At 33.7% G+C, this 14809-nt stretch overlaps 2 protein-coding genes across 3 annotated transcripts; both read left to right on the top strand.

Annotated features, from left to right (window-relative positions):
* Nucleotides 1-3049: 3049 nt before the first annotated feature.
* LOC120267002 (reticulon-like protein B8) lies at nt 3050-9031 on the top strand. 2 transcript variants are annotated; one of them, XM_039274678.1, is made up of 7 exons: nt 3074-3131; nt 3887-3973; nt 6318-6507; nt 6611-6791; nt 6863-7004; nt 7733-7802; nt 7945-9031. In XM_039274678.1, the coding sequence occupies exons 2-7, from the start codon at nt 3971-3973 to the stop codon at nt 8112-8114; spliced, it is 756 nt and encodes a 251-aa protein (XP_039130612.1). In that variant the 5' UTR covers nt 3074-3131; nt 3887-3970; the 3' UTR covers nt 8115-9031. The 2 variants fall into 2 exon arrangements, with proteins under 2 accessions (XP_039130613.1, XP_039130612.1); XM_039274679.1 differs by lacking the exon at nt 3887-3973 and having other exon boundaries at nt 3050-3131.
* A 2467-nt stretch (nt 9032-11498) lies between these two features.
* On the top strand, nt 11499-14429 carry LOC120267914 (uncharacterized oxidoreductase At1g06690, chloroplastic). The gene is made up of 10 exons (XM_039275590.1): nt 11499-11930; nt 12495-12586; nt 12690-12727; nt 12819-12980; nt 13075-13097; nt 13178-13249; nt 13334-13501; nt 13587-13669; nt 13763-13825; nt 14140-14429. Exons 1-10 carry the CDS (start codon nt 11690-11692, stop codon nt 14323-14325), a joined length of 1128 nt encoding a protein of 375 aa, XP_039131524.1. The 5' UTR covers nt 11499-11689; the 3' UTR covers nt 14326-14429.
* Nucleotides 14430-14809: the final 380 nt, after the last annotated feature.

The following is a 14809-nucleotide window of genomic DNA, read 5'->3' as shown; positions in this document are numbered from 1 at the left end:
CAATGGAGAATCGATTAAATATCGAAGTTCACACTCAAATAAAGCTTGTTTCATTTAAAATAAATCATTTACAACATTTACAACGTCTTCTCGGACTTTGGACACTCGCGAGTCGACCCTCGTTCGCCTATTAAGATTTCAGTTTGATTCACCAAGTATCTGTACATTCGAATGCTCACGCCGGTTGCATAACATGCGCATTAACTTAAACACGCACAGCGATAGAGCAGCACCATATTAAAAAGGTTAAGCAAACACATTCATAAAAAGCGTCTATTAATCAATGTGTCGTGAGTGCGACTTAGCGAAGATCACGAGAGTTAAACACGAAAGTAATATTTTGATACTGTTGCGAAAAAGTTCTTAAGCGGTGAGAACAATTCTCAAGTGATAAATATCAACTCCGTCTTAAAGGATGTTTCATGATCTTCATCCTCTAGAGAATCCTCCGCAATCACGCAATAAGTGAAAACTTTCTTTTCTTACCCAAGTCGAAATTCCCGCATAATTGCCTGAATGCAGAGGATTCGTTGGAGTCAGATGAAAATTCGACGATCAACTCTATCTTAAAGGATGCCTCATGATCCTCCTCATCTTGAGAATCAATCAGCCGTAATCACGTAACAAGTTAAACTATCTTTTCTTGCCCAAGTCGAAATTCCCGCATAATTGCCTGAATGCAGAGGATTCTCAAGCGGTGGATGACGGGCAAGCAGTGCTGAGCATTTCGACTTGGGCGAAAAAGATAGTTTAACTTGTTGCGTGATTACGGCGATTGATTCTCGAGATGAGGAGGATCGTGAGACATCACTTTAAGATAGAGTTGATCTTGAATTTTCGATCGACTCAACGAATATCATCTGTAAGCGAGATGAGGAGGAGGAGGAGGAGGATGATGATGAGGGACGACGAGAGTGGTTGTCCATGGGAAGGGTTCTTCCTTGTCGTTTATGGTGTGAAGTCCACAAGCGGGTTGACGCTTCATATCCGAGAAAAAAAGTGAAAGCTGACGAGTGGGACCGAGATTGATCGATGACAATGAGCGGGTATTCGGATATTTATGTTACCGTGCACAAGAATTAATGCCGTCATTAATTCTTATGCGAGATACCATAACCTTGCCACTGCCAACACTTGATTCAAAGCGAAAAGATCAATATTTTTACTGCGAGACTTTGAGAATTTAGCGTTAATATGAATAGTTAAATAGGTAAAGATAAATTTAAAGCGGAGGCGACAATTATTAAAACAAATTTGTAATATATTTAAACAGATAATAGCAAAGAGTTAAACAGTATTTAAAATATACAACTAGATAACCATAAACGAGAAGAACTACCATAAACTAGAAGAACTTTATAACTAAATGAACTCGTTTTCAGTAGGATTCGACAATGGCACATCGTCTGTCTCGACAACAAGATTGACTACAGCTCATTTGAAGATGGAGTGCACTTGACCAATCCGATGGAAATCAACTTCATTTTCTGTTGGAGAAACCGATTTATATATTTCGGGTATGATAAACTTCACCCAGACTCGTTTCACGAAGCAGTTTACATCTATCATTACCACAAAAACCCTCCATAATAAACACCCATGAGAATGGTCGAAAATGATAGCAACGAAGAGATTCTCATCGTATTCACGAAAACCGGCGAGTCGAAGTCGAACAAACCAAATGAGGAGAAATGAGGAGAAGAACAAGATGTAATGCAACTTCAGGCGTTGTCTATCGAAACCAAGCGAAAGCCCTTGAAAATGTTGGACATGATGTGATTTGGCGCTTTTTTTCCCACCATTTTTCAAGGGCAAAAATGGGATTTCACAACATGGACCCATTTTGAAAGTGAACGGGCAGAACATTAATTTTTCCTATTTAAAATATATCTAAAATATCATTTATGATCTAATCCAAATTGATAAAGGTTGTTGTTAGTTAGCTTGACACATTAAAGTGGGCAGATACTTCACAGTAGGACCATCCAACATTAATTTAATTAGTGCTTTTTTATCTCGTGGTCACATTCAAATTAACCATTCAGCATGCATTAATTAAACTCGAATTATTAATTTTTTTTAATCATTTTCAAACATTGCTTGAGGTTCACATGATTTGCAATTTTGAATATAAAGCAGCCTCCTCTTAGATATTCTGATGTCATGATGTTATGATTACTTAAATATCTCCACTTTTATATTAAGATATATTTTCAATTAATTCCACCAATATTAATACTATGTTTTTATCTAATTGACAACATTGACAATTTTTTTTCCACCCAAACCATGTATAAATGTATAAATTAAATTTAGTTCTTCTCACATAAATTTCCCATATAATTTTTTTTAATATGATAAATTTTACATTAAAAAACTTTTTCAACTATAATATGTATAATAACAGAGATTTATTTATTTATCTAAATAAAACAAAAATTCTTGGCTCAAACTCTGAAAAATCTGAATGGCTTAACTATTTCAACAACCCGATGTAGAATAAAATCATTTTTAATTATATTGTATTTAACAGAGTCAAAACGCCAATAAACTGAATGAAAATTAAATAAAATTAAAAATAAAAAAAAAACATTTCAAGGGATGTCATCACTTACAACTAAATTAGCCACATTTCTTATTATATATATATTTTTTAATATTTTTACAAATTGATAACAACCGTTCTATTTAAGAAAGCTAAATCATAAATTTAATAAGTATTTATGTTTTCATCTCGCTTGAGTTTTAGTAATGATCATTTTAAATAAAATATTTGGTAATAACCTAAGAATATATTTACTTATTTATTTATTTTTAAAATAAATTAAAATCAGAAAATTCTTTTTTTAGAAAACAAAAAAAAAAAATCAACGTGAGACTGCGGTCAAACACTGACTTGGACAAGAAACAACAATTCAAGCAAACATTCTCCTCCCGATGTTGCAATATCAACCGTTCAAATCATTGCATCGAGATCTGTGTATCGCATCCTGAGCACGAATATTAAAGCACTATGTCCCACGATTTATGATTTAAGTTCGATATTCTCTGGAGGAGAACCCATCTTTTTCTCTATTTTCTCTTCTTTGGAGCTCCAAAAGTGGTCTTCTTTGTGGTCCGTGATCACCGAGGTATGGATGTTGCTTCTTGAATCAAGCTTATAGAAAGCTAGGGCTTTGTTATTGTTGTTGTCGTCGTTGTTTTTGTTGTGATGATGATGATATAAGTCTATGGTTGGGTGGTGTTTGATGTTTTTCTTTGGTTTTTGTATGCATTGTGTCTCTTGATGAAGTGGCTTGAAGGAATCTTCAGAGGATTTTAAATTTTAAGCTGTTTTTGGAGATTTTTGCTGCTTTTGAGAAGAAAATTGTATGATTTCCATCTGTTCTATTGCTTAAAGTAAAGGGGAGATCTTTTTAGGATTTGTTTGAGAGAATCGAGGTAGAGAAAGAATGAAGGGACGGGATTAAAGGTGAAAGGCCAAGAAAAGTTCGCTTTTTTTTTTCCTTCAAATTTGTTTTTTTTTCATTTTCACATGCTTGTACTTCGGTTTTTTAAATAAAAGGGAATCTTTTGTGCTTGATATTGATATTGATATTTTTTTTTGTATCCATATCGTGTACCCTTTTTTCATTTTAACTTTTTTGGTTTTCAATCAAGTATTCATCTTTAGTTAATACTGTTTTTATTCTTGTACTTCTATTTTCTACTTTGATATTAGCCCTGATTTGTGTGCACGTTTACTATTGTTCGGAGCATGTGCTGATACTGTTGTTGTAGAGAATTGAAGCAAATTGTTATTGTAAAAAAATAAAAATAAAACTAATAGTACTGTAAGCCTTGCTATCTTGGTAAGTTGAATCAAGGTTTAGGTTTTTATTTTCAGCCTCAGGTATCAAAAAAAGTGGACCAGTTGATGTAGTGTTTTGGATCTGGGCATACTAGAATTGAATTCGTTAGTTAAGTTGAAATGGTAAGACCTTCTTGCTCATAGATGGTTTTTGAGCATTCTAATGTGTTCATAAATTCTTAAATTGATCATGCTTATTGATTTAGATGGTGATGCTTGCCATGTAAAATATTCTGTTGAGTTTTACTTATCTGAATAATTTGACATGATATGATGTTTACCGAGTCCTGGGATATGGAAACAAAGAGTGTAGTGGTATCAATGTGCTTCCTCCACTGCCTAATAATTTATTTTTATGATTTACATTGGTAAAAGAAGAGTTCTGTGTCTCAATTGGTTTGGAAATCTAAATTGATGGTTTGTCTTGAAGAATGTGTGTGTGGCTTTTTTTTCCTTTGCATGGACAAATTCTTGATTTGTATCTGCTTTGTATCTACTACTGGTGTTTGGATGCAGATAGATTGCTAGGGGGTTGGTTGCAATTTTCTGGAGCAAACTTGTCTTGAAGTAGCCATAGTGGTGTCTTAGAAAACACATATATGAGAAATCTAAAGATCCCCTTCTTTTGAACTTGGAGGAAATTATGGCAAGATGATTTATCCAAACCATGTTCTCATTTGTGTGGACTTCTCCTCACCTTTTTCATTATATGTTTTGAATCTTCATAGACAAGAAAGCTTGCCTCAAGAGAAAAACAATAGACTTTATTTGACGGTTTGCAAATTTGAGTTTTAGTTTGTTCTAGAGCATGCATACATTAATTTGTGTATCTTCATAATGCCAGACAATAAAAAGACTAGCTGTCTAGAATGCCTCTAAGGTAGACTTGGTTATCTCTTGCTAGAAATTTGGGAGAGCAATATTCAAGGTTGGTTGTAGGTTGTGAATCAACAGGAAGAGTCCTTGTCATATTTGTTGTGAGGAAGGGGCTTTGATGACTAATATATAGGCTAATTTAGTATTGTAGGAAGTAGTGGTTTGTTTGTTATCTCAATGCTTTTTGGTGCATAACAGATGCGCAATGAAGAGAAGGCTCAGAATGAATGCTCATCATTTTGCAAAAATTCATCTCACGGGCTAGATTGTTTTCGCTTCCATCTCTAGAGAAGAAGAGTACAGTAATGATGCCATTGCAAAATGGAACAACAATGTTTCATGTTCAATGCACTATTAATTTAATTGGTTACATTCTTTTCCTTTTATTGGAAATTAGCAAAACCAACTACGAAAAATAACGTGAAAACCAATAAAATTAGAACATTGGGAATGACTTCTTTACTTAGCCATGAATAGTTTGGATCAAATTTTGCCTTTTTTTTTGGGATTTATTTATTTATTTAGGAGAATTGTGGATAAGCCACAAGCAGAATCAAACCCTTGATTTTTGAGTACGGAGGGAAATGAAATACCAACTATCCTATTGCAGGGTGGTATTTACTAAATTATTCAGCTATTAAGTTTTGCATTGTTATTTTTTAATTGAATATGGCATAATTTGCCCACGCAAAGGTATAAAACAAGAATAGGTAAAAATGTATATGCAAAAAGAAAAAGAAAAGAAAAAGAAATACAATAACCAATGTGGTCAAAATACCAAGTTAGAAATCTAGCTCGGGTTGGAAATTCCATGGGTAATATTAGACAATATTTTTTTTTAACAATAGAAAATAAAGCATACTCATAATTCCTGATCTTGGTTGAACTTGAAATTTTAGTCAGCAAATAATGGAATTGGATTACTTTTGGCAGCACCAACTAAATACATTGTTAATCCCATTTATTTCGTATGGAATTAACCAATCAACTTCCTATCAGGTATTTATTGTTTGATTAGATACTATGGTAAAAAAAATTCTGATGTATTTCCTTCTGAAATCTCTCCAGCAGTCATTCTTTCTTGTTATTGGATTATCTCCGTGGGCTCATTTTCTAGCTCTTCCCTTTAAATGTTTGGCCCAGGCTTTAAAATCTTAATTAATGTGTGAAAACAGCAACATATCTCTGCTTATTTTGGCTGGACTCTGTACCATTCTAACATGTGTTCTCATTTTGCCTGGACCCTATACCGTTCTAATATGTGTATAGGTAAAAATAGAAGGATAAAACTGGGTATATTCTTTGCTTCTATCTAATCCAGTGTTGAATTAACTGGAAGTAGCTAGTTGCAAGTTCTCAAAATATTCAGAGGGAGGTTTATGATAATAAAGATTGTAAGCCAGGCAAAGAACCCTTTTTTGTTTTGGGACTGTTTGGGATTCAGGTATTTTTGTTGAGTACTAGTTGGTTGCTTGTGTTGGATTGAGGTGGCCTTCATTTAACAAAAAGTTTGTATGGACCATGGACACTAAGATGAGCACTGTGGCATTTCCCTCCCTCATAATATTTCTGTGACTACTTATATTGATAGGGAAAAATGCCTGAGAATGTGGAACACACAGCTGAGAATATTCTGAACAACATTATGGAAAGCTTTGCGGACAGTGTTCCAAAGCAGAAGTCTGTCAGATTTTTTGAAGAAGGAAATTCAGTCTCATCCAAGATGAACAAATTGTTTGGCCGTCAGAATTCTGTACACAATATTCTTGGCGGTGGAAAATGTAAGCTATTCATGTTGTGCAACTCATGTCTGTCATCTCTCTTTAAAACCTCGTGCTCAATGTCTGTGGCCATTTTGTAATTGATTTGTGTTTGGTGTCGTAGCTGCTGATGTGTTGCTGTGGAGAAACAAGAAGATATCTTCAAGTGTCCTGACTGCTGCCACTGCTGTTTGGGTTCTCTTTGAGTGGCTTAATTATCACTTTCTGACTCTTGTCTGCTTTGGACTGGTCATTGTAATGATCATTCAGTTTGTGTGGTCTAATGCTTCGGGTGCCCTGAACAGGTATATTGCCATATGAGTTTTGATTGTGAAGATGTGTTGTTGTTAAAATTCTAAGCAATCAACTCTGACAGGTCCCCTTCTGAAGTGCCCCGTCTTGTTTTGCCTGATGATCTATTCGTGAATGCTGCTGTTGCAGTCGGTGCCCAAATCAATCAATTTTTGTGTTTCATTCAAGATGTTGCATGTGGAAGAAATTTGAAGCAGTTTGTCATGGTATGTGTCTCTCTGCATGCAACCTTAAACATTCTGTTGAGTTCCTGCATGCTACTTTCTGGTGGAGGGAATGCATACAATTAAACTAAGTTTTAACTTTTCAACTCCTATCATTGCAGTGCCCTTTTTTATCCCACTTTTAGTGCCGATTTTTCAAATATAATTATTAATACTCCTTCTGTTCCTATATAATTGTCACTTTATAGAAGGTCTTTTTTCCCTTTTTATTTGTCACTTTTAAAACCCAAAAAAGCATTAATTTTTTTTTTCTTCTAAATTTTCCCTTTTCTCTAATAAATGGTTGAGTGACACTATGGCACTAGTTTTTTGAGTTATGGTGAAAGACTTAAATGAATTAGTCATGCAAAATGCATATCATAAATAAGCCAATAGTGACTCCGACTGAAATTAGGTTGCCTTTTGTTTTACAATAAAAATTAGGAGCATACATTTAAGTAACAAACTCAAAGACAAAGAATCATCGAATATAATGAAGAGAGAGCAAATTTGAAGAGAAAAAAATAGGATTACATTTGTGCTGCTCCCTAAATTAACTTCCTCCTGACATTTTACCCAGTAACAAATTAGCTCTTGGTCATTATAGCAAATAACATTGAGATTCTATGTATTTGAATCAATCACTTCAGATTGTACTGTATTGCCTTTTGTTTTTTATACGCACTCTTAAAAACTGATACGCAGACAACTGAATGGTGAGTATGTCTCAGGTTGTAGCAGGTTTGTGGGCAGCTGCTGTGATAGGGAGCTGGTGCAATTTTCTCACGGTGCTCTATATCGGTGAGGAACCTTGCCCTACTTTTTCTTTTTAAATTCTTGCATCTTCCTTTTTTTACATTTAATTGCGTATTCTATCAGACAGGGTATCGAAAATGAAAAGGCAGTGCATGTGAATCACTAAATTTTGTTATATTTGATTCAGGTTATGTTTCTGCTCACACACTGCCAGTAGTCTATGAGAAGTACGAAGATGAAATAGATGACTTCATATATAAACTCCTTGGGCAGTTCCAGAGCCAATACCAGAAACTAGACGGGAGTTTGCTGAGCAAAATACCAAAAGGAACCCGCAAAATGAAGAAATCTGATTGATGCCATGTTATCTTGTGCTGTGCTTCCGATGACTGATCTGATGCCATGTTATGTCTATATAAATCAGATCTAGATTCATCGTATCTGTATTGGAAATTAAACTTCAACTCTGTCTGATTAATATCAGAACCAAACTCCAATTATCCGTATCTGCGATTCATGTTGCATGACCTACCTGCAAAACAATTCATGCTAAATTCATGCCGTTTTGTAGGTGAAAGTTCTGGCAAAGTTAGAGATGATTGACAGAAAGCGTTGGACTTCATTGACGACACTATAAAGCCGGACAAATTGATGAAATCTGAATACATCTTCAGGAAACAATCAAAGAAGCCTTTGAACACAGAAAGTATGGGTACTAAAATCTTCTGTCTTGTTTTACTGATCATCTTTGTGTTGTGCAGTGATCTCCTGTGCATTTCCGGCCGGCCTCTTCACGAGTGGGAATTCTCAGCTTCGGAAATAGCCAGTCCTTCATTGCCGAAGTCTGGACTCAAAACCAAAACATCATCAGCATCATTGGTTCCGAACAGACGTATTCTGCCGCCATTGCCCGAGGAGGTAAATTCTTCAGGGAAATGGCTGCCAATGCCGAATCTTATACCGTCACTTCCAGTTCCAAGTCCATCAACAATACCAAGCAATGGCATGCCTGGTTTTCCTCTTGTCCTTCCTCCATTACTTGGTTGGGGTTCAAACCCTAATCCTTCTCAGCCAAGACTTCCGATCGGTGTCACCAAGACAGCAAATGTTAAGCCATGAATTATGCTTTCTGTGAGCAATTCGCAGTTGCTTGCATCTTATGTTTTATGTTCTAGTTTTTATTTTTATGTTTGCTAGTGAAACTGAAAAAGGAAGAATGGTATTACGATCTTATGATGTTATTCTCTTCATCAATGCAGTGCTTTTCTCAGTTCTATTGTGTTTGGGTTGAAGATATATATATATATATATATATATATATATATATATATATATATATGAACTTTCTATATGCGTGCGTACACTAGTATGACAAATTATTCTATAAGTCACTGAATTAATTTGTAAAAAGTAGTTGTTTTGCTTCTTACTAATCTATACATACTATTAAAGTAAATGTATAATCTATTCCGAGAGCGTTTTAGAAACTATTTTAATTTTTTTATAACATTTAAGTTTTTATTTATATTATTTATAATATTAATAATTGAAAAATATTAATAACACCTAATTATTTATGCAATAAATGTACATAAGACTTTGAAAGTCGAAGGTATAAAATAGTTTTTATAGTAGGAGTTGTTTAGATGTATAATCTCAACGTTTCAAGGAAAAATTTTTAATTTTTTTATAATATTTAAGTTTTTATTTATATTACTTATAATAATAATAATAATTGAAAAGCATTAATTACACATAATTATTTATGCAATAAATATTTATAAGACCTTTGAAATCCAAGATATAAAATATTAGTTTTTATGGTAGGTGTTGTTTAATTATATTATTTTATATGTGATATTGTCTCAAAACTCACAAATTTTAAAAACTCGATGCAAATTTGGAGAGAATGCCTAGTATGTTGAATTTTTATAGTCATGTGCATCTCTTTATTAGTTCCATAAATATAATACTTATAAGTAAATATGATTTTAAAAAATAATTAATTTAACTCAAATTATAGCAAAAATTATATGTATAACACACATATAATTATATAGTTATAGGTAATGTTAAAATGTTTGAAAATGTAGATATAATACAAAAGGATTTTTTATGCATTTGTTTATTTATTATATGATGCTAAATAATTAATTAGACTCAAGTATAAATTCAAGGGGGTATATGAGAATTTGGATTTTTACATGGTTTATATTAGTATTATCATTATTATTTACACATGTTTTTTTAATTAAAAAAATTTGTGAAGCTGAGTATAAAACAAATAAAAACCTATCAACAAAGCATGGTGAACATGAATAATAGAAAAACTCCAAAACTGTCTGGCCTTCACTTGAACAAAAGTGGTATCTAGTGGAGAGATGATATCATTTCCAGAATTTTGTGTATTTATTTTACAGAAAATAAATAATATTTTTCTGAATTGACCATTTTTTTTTATATTTTCAGTGTTTATTTTTTTAGAAAGTGACTTCACTTTGGAATGGATTTTTATATGATGTTTTTTTTTTCAGGAAAGTGGTGGAAATTAAAATAAATAAAAATATATTTGAATTTTACAATTTCTAAAATTTCAAATTTAAGTAGGGCTTTATTTTCATTTTGAATGATATTTTTGGATTTTATGATGAGAGAAAATTTAAAATTGTAACGCAAAGTGTATTGCAATATGTATCCAATACCAATTTTTCTTTTAATTTTGCATGATATTTATTTGTTTATATAATTAATTTTTTTAAGAAAATTATTAAAATTAGAGAAGTATTAGTTTGGTTTACTTACACACACACACACACACACATTAAATGTTCCTTAAAAAAAAAACTCCTTTATTAAAATTAAAATTAAAATTATCCATGTTTTTGTTTGCATTAATTTCACCATTGTAGTTTAGATTAATAATAATTAATATACATTGCAGAATTTCATAAGAAAATTATAATCCTTCTACTTAAAAAGATATAAATTTGCAAATGTTTCCAAGCTAAGCTAACTTGATTGATGGGATTTTACATCAAAGAAAAAAATGTTTACATTTAGTAATAATATCAGAAAGCATATAATATGAAGATTGTGTGCAGATGAATCAATATTTACAACAAGAAGGAATGTATCCCAAAAGAGCCATAAATCTATAAATCTGAGGTATATTGAACCAAACTCTTTTAAAGGACAAACTTCTAAACATTAATGAAGTTTTCGAAGTAAGGATCATGTGTAATTCATTGTAACGATCAAATTAAATAAAAATTGTAATCCGAGCAATTACTTGATTCTATTTTTGGTGCAATCACTCTAATACCATAACAAAATCTTTCAAAATGTAATTAAAAAAAACACAAACACACACAAAGGCAAAATGAATTTTTTTTTTGGATCAGGTCCAATAGAATTTAGATGATAAACTCCAACATTTCTTTTCAGTGGAGTCTTATTCAAAACTTTAAAACTTAAAATCAAATTCCAATTTTTTAAAAAAAAATACAATTACACCTTGCTCTATTCCTCTACATTTATTATGATCATCATTGAGAAAAAAAGTACAATTTTTTTAAAAAAATAAACAATGTTATTCTTAAGGAAGAGTGATTTGACCAATAAGAAACAAGTGAGATGTGATACAGTATCAATGATTGTGACTTTATTGCCCTCCACGTTTGATGCATGTCCTAGGAACCTCATCCTTATAGCACCTTCTTGTTCACACAAACCAAATGCCAAATCCACCCAAAAAATAAAATTAAAAAAAAAAATTTAAGAAAAACAAAATAAAAAAACAAAAAATAAAAATCTTCCATTCACAACTACAAAGATCACAAACCAACAATCTTCAATTTCATCATCCAACTCTTTGTTTTACAAAATTCAATTTCTTAGTGAAGTGAAGTTGTGAATCTTGAGTGTTTGCATCAATGGCTTTGCAAGTTAGTAGTGCAGGGTTCCCAATAGTTGTTCACAGAAGAAGAGGAGGTGGTGGTGGTGGTTGTGGTGCTTTTGGGGCAAGGGCAGTGAGTTCTGAGAGTATAACAACAGTGAAGGGAGGAGAGGAGGATAAGGTGAAGCTTGGAGGGTCTGATGTGAAGGTCACTAGGCTTGGCCTTGGTGCTTGGTCTTGGGGTGACACTAGTTACTGGAATGACTCTGGATGGGATGGTATGTGTTTTGATTCTCATGTTTTGTGTACCTTTTCTTTTGTTTTTCTTACCCTAACTAGGGTTTAGGGTTTTTGGTTGATTGATCAGTTTGGTTATTTTGAATCATTATATTGTTTGGTTGCTGAGGAATGAGTATCAGTGCTTTGTGGAATTTTATTGCTTGGTTAATTGGGGGATTGAATGATTGTGCCTCTTTTGGTTATGTTTGGAATGTTAGGATTTAGGGCAAGCAAGCATGAGCTGGATTTGGGGTTTTGACTCAATTCTTTATTTTGGATGCTGCAATATGAAAATTTTGCTTAGTTAATTGTGTGTATGATTTAGGGCTTGAATGAATTTGGAGTTTTGATTTTTAGGGTTTGAATGAATGTTGAGAATTGGGGACAAATGTATTAGTCTAACTGTTCCAATTTTTTATTGGTCCATAACAATGTATTGTTCAAAAGCTTCAAAATACTGAAACCCAATTTCAATTTTGTTAACTTTTGGTTGAAGTTGTCATTAGAATTTGGATCTTCTTTGATACCAATCTTTCATGTTTATTTTTCGTTCGAGTTGTCAGATAGGAAGCTCAAGGCAGCCAAGGCGGCTTTCAATGCCAGCATCGATGGTGGCATCACTTTCTTCGACACTGCTGAAGTGTATGGCAGCATGGTGAGAATTCATTTCATATGGCTGTTTTATTTTACCGAACATGTATACGAAGAACCAATAGAGTTTCTGAATAATAATCAGTACAATCTTTTCCATTCTGCAGTTCATGGGAGTTGTAAATTCTGAAACTTTACTCGGAAGGTATATAGCATCAGTACAATGTTAAACACATCATTTTCTTTTACTGTAATTGCTTGACAGCGATGCGTACGTATTTTCGGTCTTAGTACAGTTTCATCAAGGAAAGGCAAAAAGTCGACTCAGTTGAAATAGCAGTGGCAACCAAATTCGCTGCCTTGCCTTGGAGGTTTGGTCCGGGGAGTGTTATTTCGGCTCTTGAAAACTCACTCTCTCGTCTTGGACTTTCCTCTGTTGATCTTTATCAGCTTCATTGGTCTGATTGTTGCGCTTCTCGTTATAATATCTTTTTTAAGTACTTTCACACGTCGAAAATTCACTGATCTGATTTTATATCTTTTATTTTTCAGGCCAGGAATATGGGGAAATGAAGGTGTTAATTTGACAAAATATACTTTGAAAATATGATTATATTTTTCGCTAAGCTTGATTAATCTTTCAAAATCGTCTCAGGGTACATCGATGGTCTTGGAGATGCTGTTGAAAAGGGTCTTGTGAAGGCGGTCGGAGTGTCAAACTACAATGGTAAGTCATCATCTTTGACATGTTTGAAACTTGTAAAATTTTCAGTGTATCACTGTCTATAAAAGTTATTGTTCTTCGCATCAGAAAGGCGGCTTCGAGACGCTTATGATCGACTGAAAAAGCGGGGAATTCCACTTGCTTCGAACCAAGTCAATTACAGTCTCATTTACAGAGCCCCGGAGGAGAACGGCGTAAAGGCAGCTTGTGATGAATTAGGAATCACTTTGATTGCATATTCTCCGATTGCTCAAGGCATTACTCTTTTGTGTAAATAAACCGATGCCTTGATACTGTGTGGATTAGTTCATTGATAAAAACAATCTTGTGGAACTTGCAGGTATTCTAACTGGGAAGTATACACCGGAAAATCCTCCGACTGGTCCGAGAGGTCAAATTTATACCCCTGAGGTCTTAACAAAGGTGAGTAACTTATAAATTTAATTGCAGCAAAAGCTATAGATTTATATCGGTTATCAAACAGGATTTCTCATGAAAGGCAATAATGTTTTGCAGCTACAACCTTTGATTGCAAGAATTAAAGAGATCGGAGAAGCTTACGGCAAGACCAATACACAGGTTTGATTCTTCTCTTTCATGTGTTTAAGATACATGTTTTTGGATTGAGGAAAAATGGAGAAAAAGATGGGAATGAAATACAAAATAATCGGTCTCTTGCAGATGAGAACTAATTCTGTGAAACATTATGAATGAAAGTACGAAAACCGGTGTCTTGTGGTTATGTTTAGTTGGATTAAAATTTTTATCTGCATTCTCTGTTATAACTCGATCAAATACTAGAATTAAATAGAAAGAGTTCATCAGACACAAGAACACAATGGCAAACAATGCTGCAGAACATTTCAAATAATTTTTTCTTTTTTTTTCTGCAGGTTGTTCTAAACTGGTTAGTCTGTCAAGACAATGTAGTACCAATTCCAGGTGCCAAAAATGCAGAGCAGGCTAAAGAGTTTGTTGGCGCCCTCGGGTGGAAGCTCACCGATCAAGAAGTCGAAGAACTCCGGTCACTTGCAGCCGAAACAAAACCGGTCATCGGATTCCCTGTTGAAAAACTCTAGTTCTAATACTGTTCCTGTAACCATTGCAAATAGTATCATAGTATCATATACTACAACAATTACCAGTTCTCAATAAATATATTTGTTGAAATATTAGTTTGAAATTCATGTCTGGGAAATCTGTACTCATTTATGTCTGCAAGAGTTCTCTTGACTCTATGTTTTTGTTGGGAAAGAGGAACGGGGCGAACCCACTAAAGACTCAGGGATGTGCACAAGCCTCGGTGGAATAAATGGGGATGGGGCCGCTCTCACGTAGGCGCTGGAACCACCCATACACAACTACTATTCACAACTCCCAGAAATATGCCCTCAGCCGAAAATCGAACTCTCACCGCTCAGTGAGAGCTCTATCGGTGACCCGTGTACTAATAGACCCAAAAGTCATTGGCTATGTTGTATTATGTGATGTGAACACTAAGACTTGCTGGGATTATCATTAACTCCCTCCGGGTTTTTTTTTTTAATTGTTCATTTTAATTAA

This window comes from Dioscorea cayenensis, chromosome 8 (assembly GCF_009730915.1).
Source record: "Dioscorea cayenensis subsp. rotundata cultivar TDr96_F1 chromosome 8, TDr96_F1_v2_PseudoChromosome.rev07_lg8_w22 25.fasta, whole genome shotgun sequence".
NCBI classification, from domain to species: domain Eukaryota; kingdom Viridiplantae; phylum Streptophyta; class Magnoliopsida; order Dioscoreales; family Dioscoreaceae; genus Dioscorea; species Dioscorea cayenensis.
The sequence above is the reverse complement of the archived record's forward strand: the minus strand, read 5'-3'. Positions and strand labels throughout refer to the sequence as shown.

Excerpts from the sequence above, each read along its gene's own strand:
- LOC120267914 (XM_039275590.1), top strand. The coding sequence starts at position 11,690 with ATGGCTTTGCAAGTTAGTAGTGCAGGGTTCCCAATAGTTGTTCACAGA. Across the intron at positions 11,931-12,494 it reads GAATGACTCTGGATGGGATG|ATAGGAAGCTCAAGGCAGCC; the intron begins GTATGTGTTTTG and ends TCGAGTTGTCAG. Across the intron at positions 12,587-12,689 it reads CTGAAGTGTATGGCAGCATG|TTCATGGGAGTTGTAAATTC; the intron begins GTGAGAATTCAT and ends TCCATTCTGCAG.
- LOC120267002 (XM_039274678.1), top strand. Across the intron at positions 6,792-6,862 it reads GCTTCGGGTGCCCTGAACAG|GTCCCCTTCTGAAGTGCCCC; the intron begins GTATATTGCCAT and ends CAACTCTGACAG. Across the intron at positions 7,005-7,732 it reads ATTTGAAGCAGTTTGTCATG|GTTGTAGCAGGTTTGTGGGC; the intron begins GTATGTGTCTCT and ends AGTATGTCTCAG.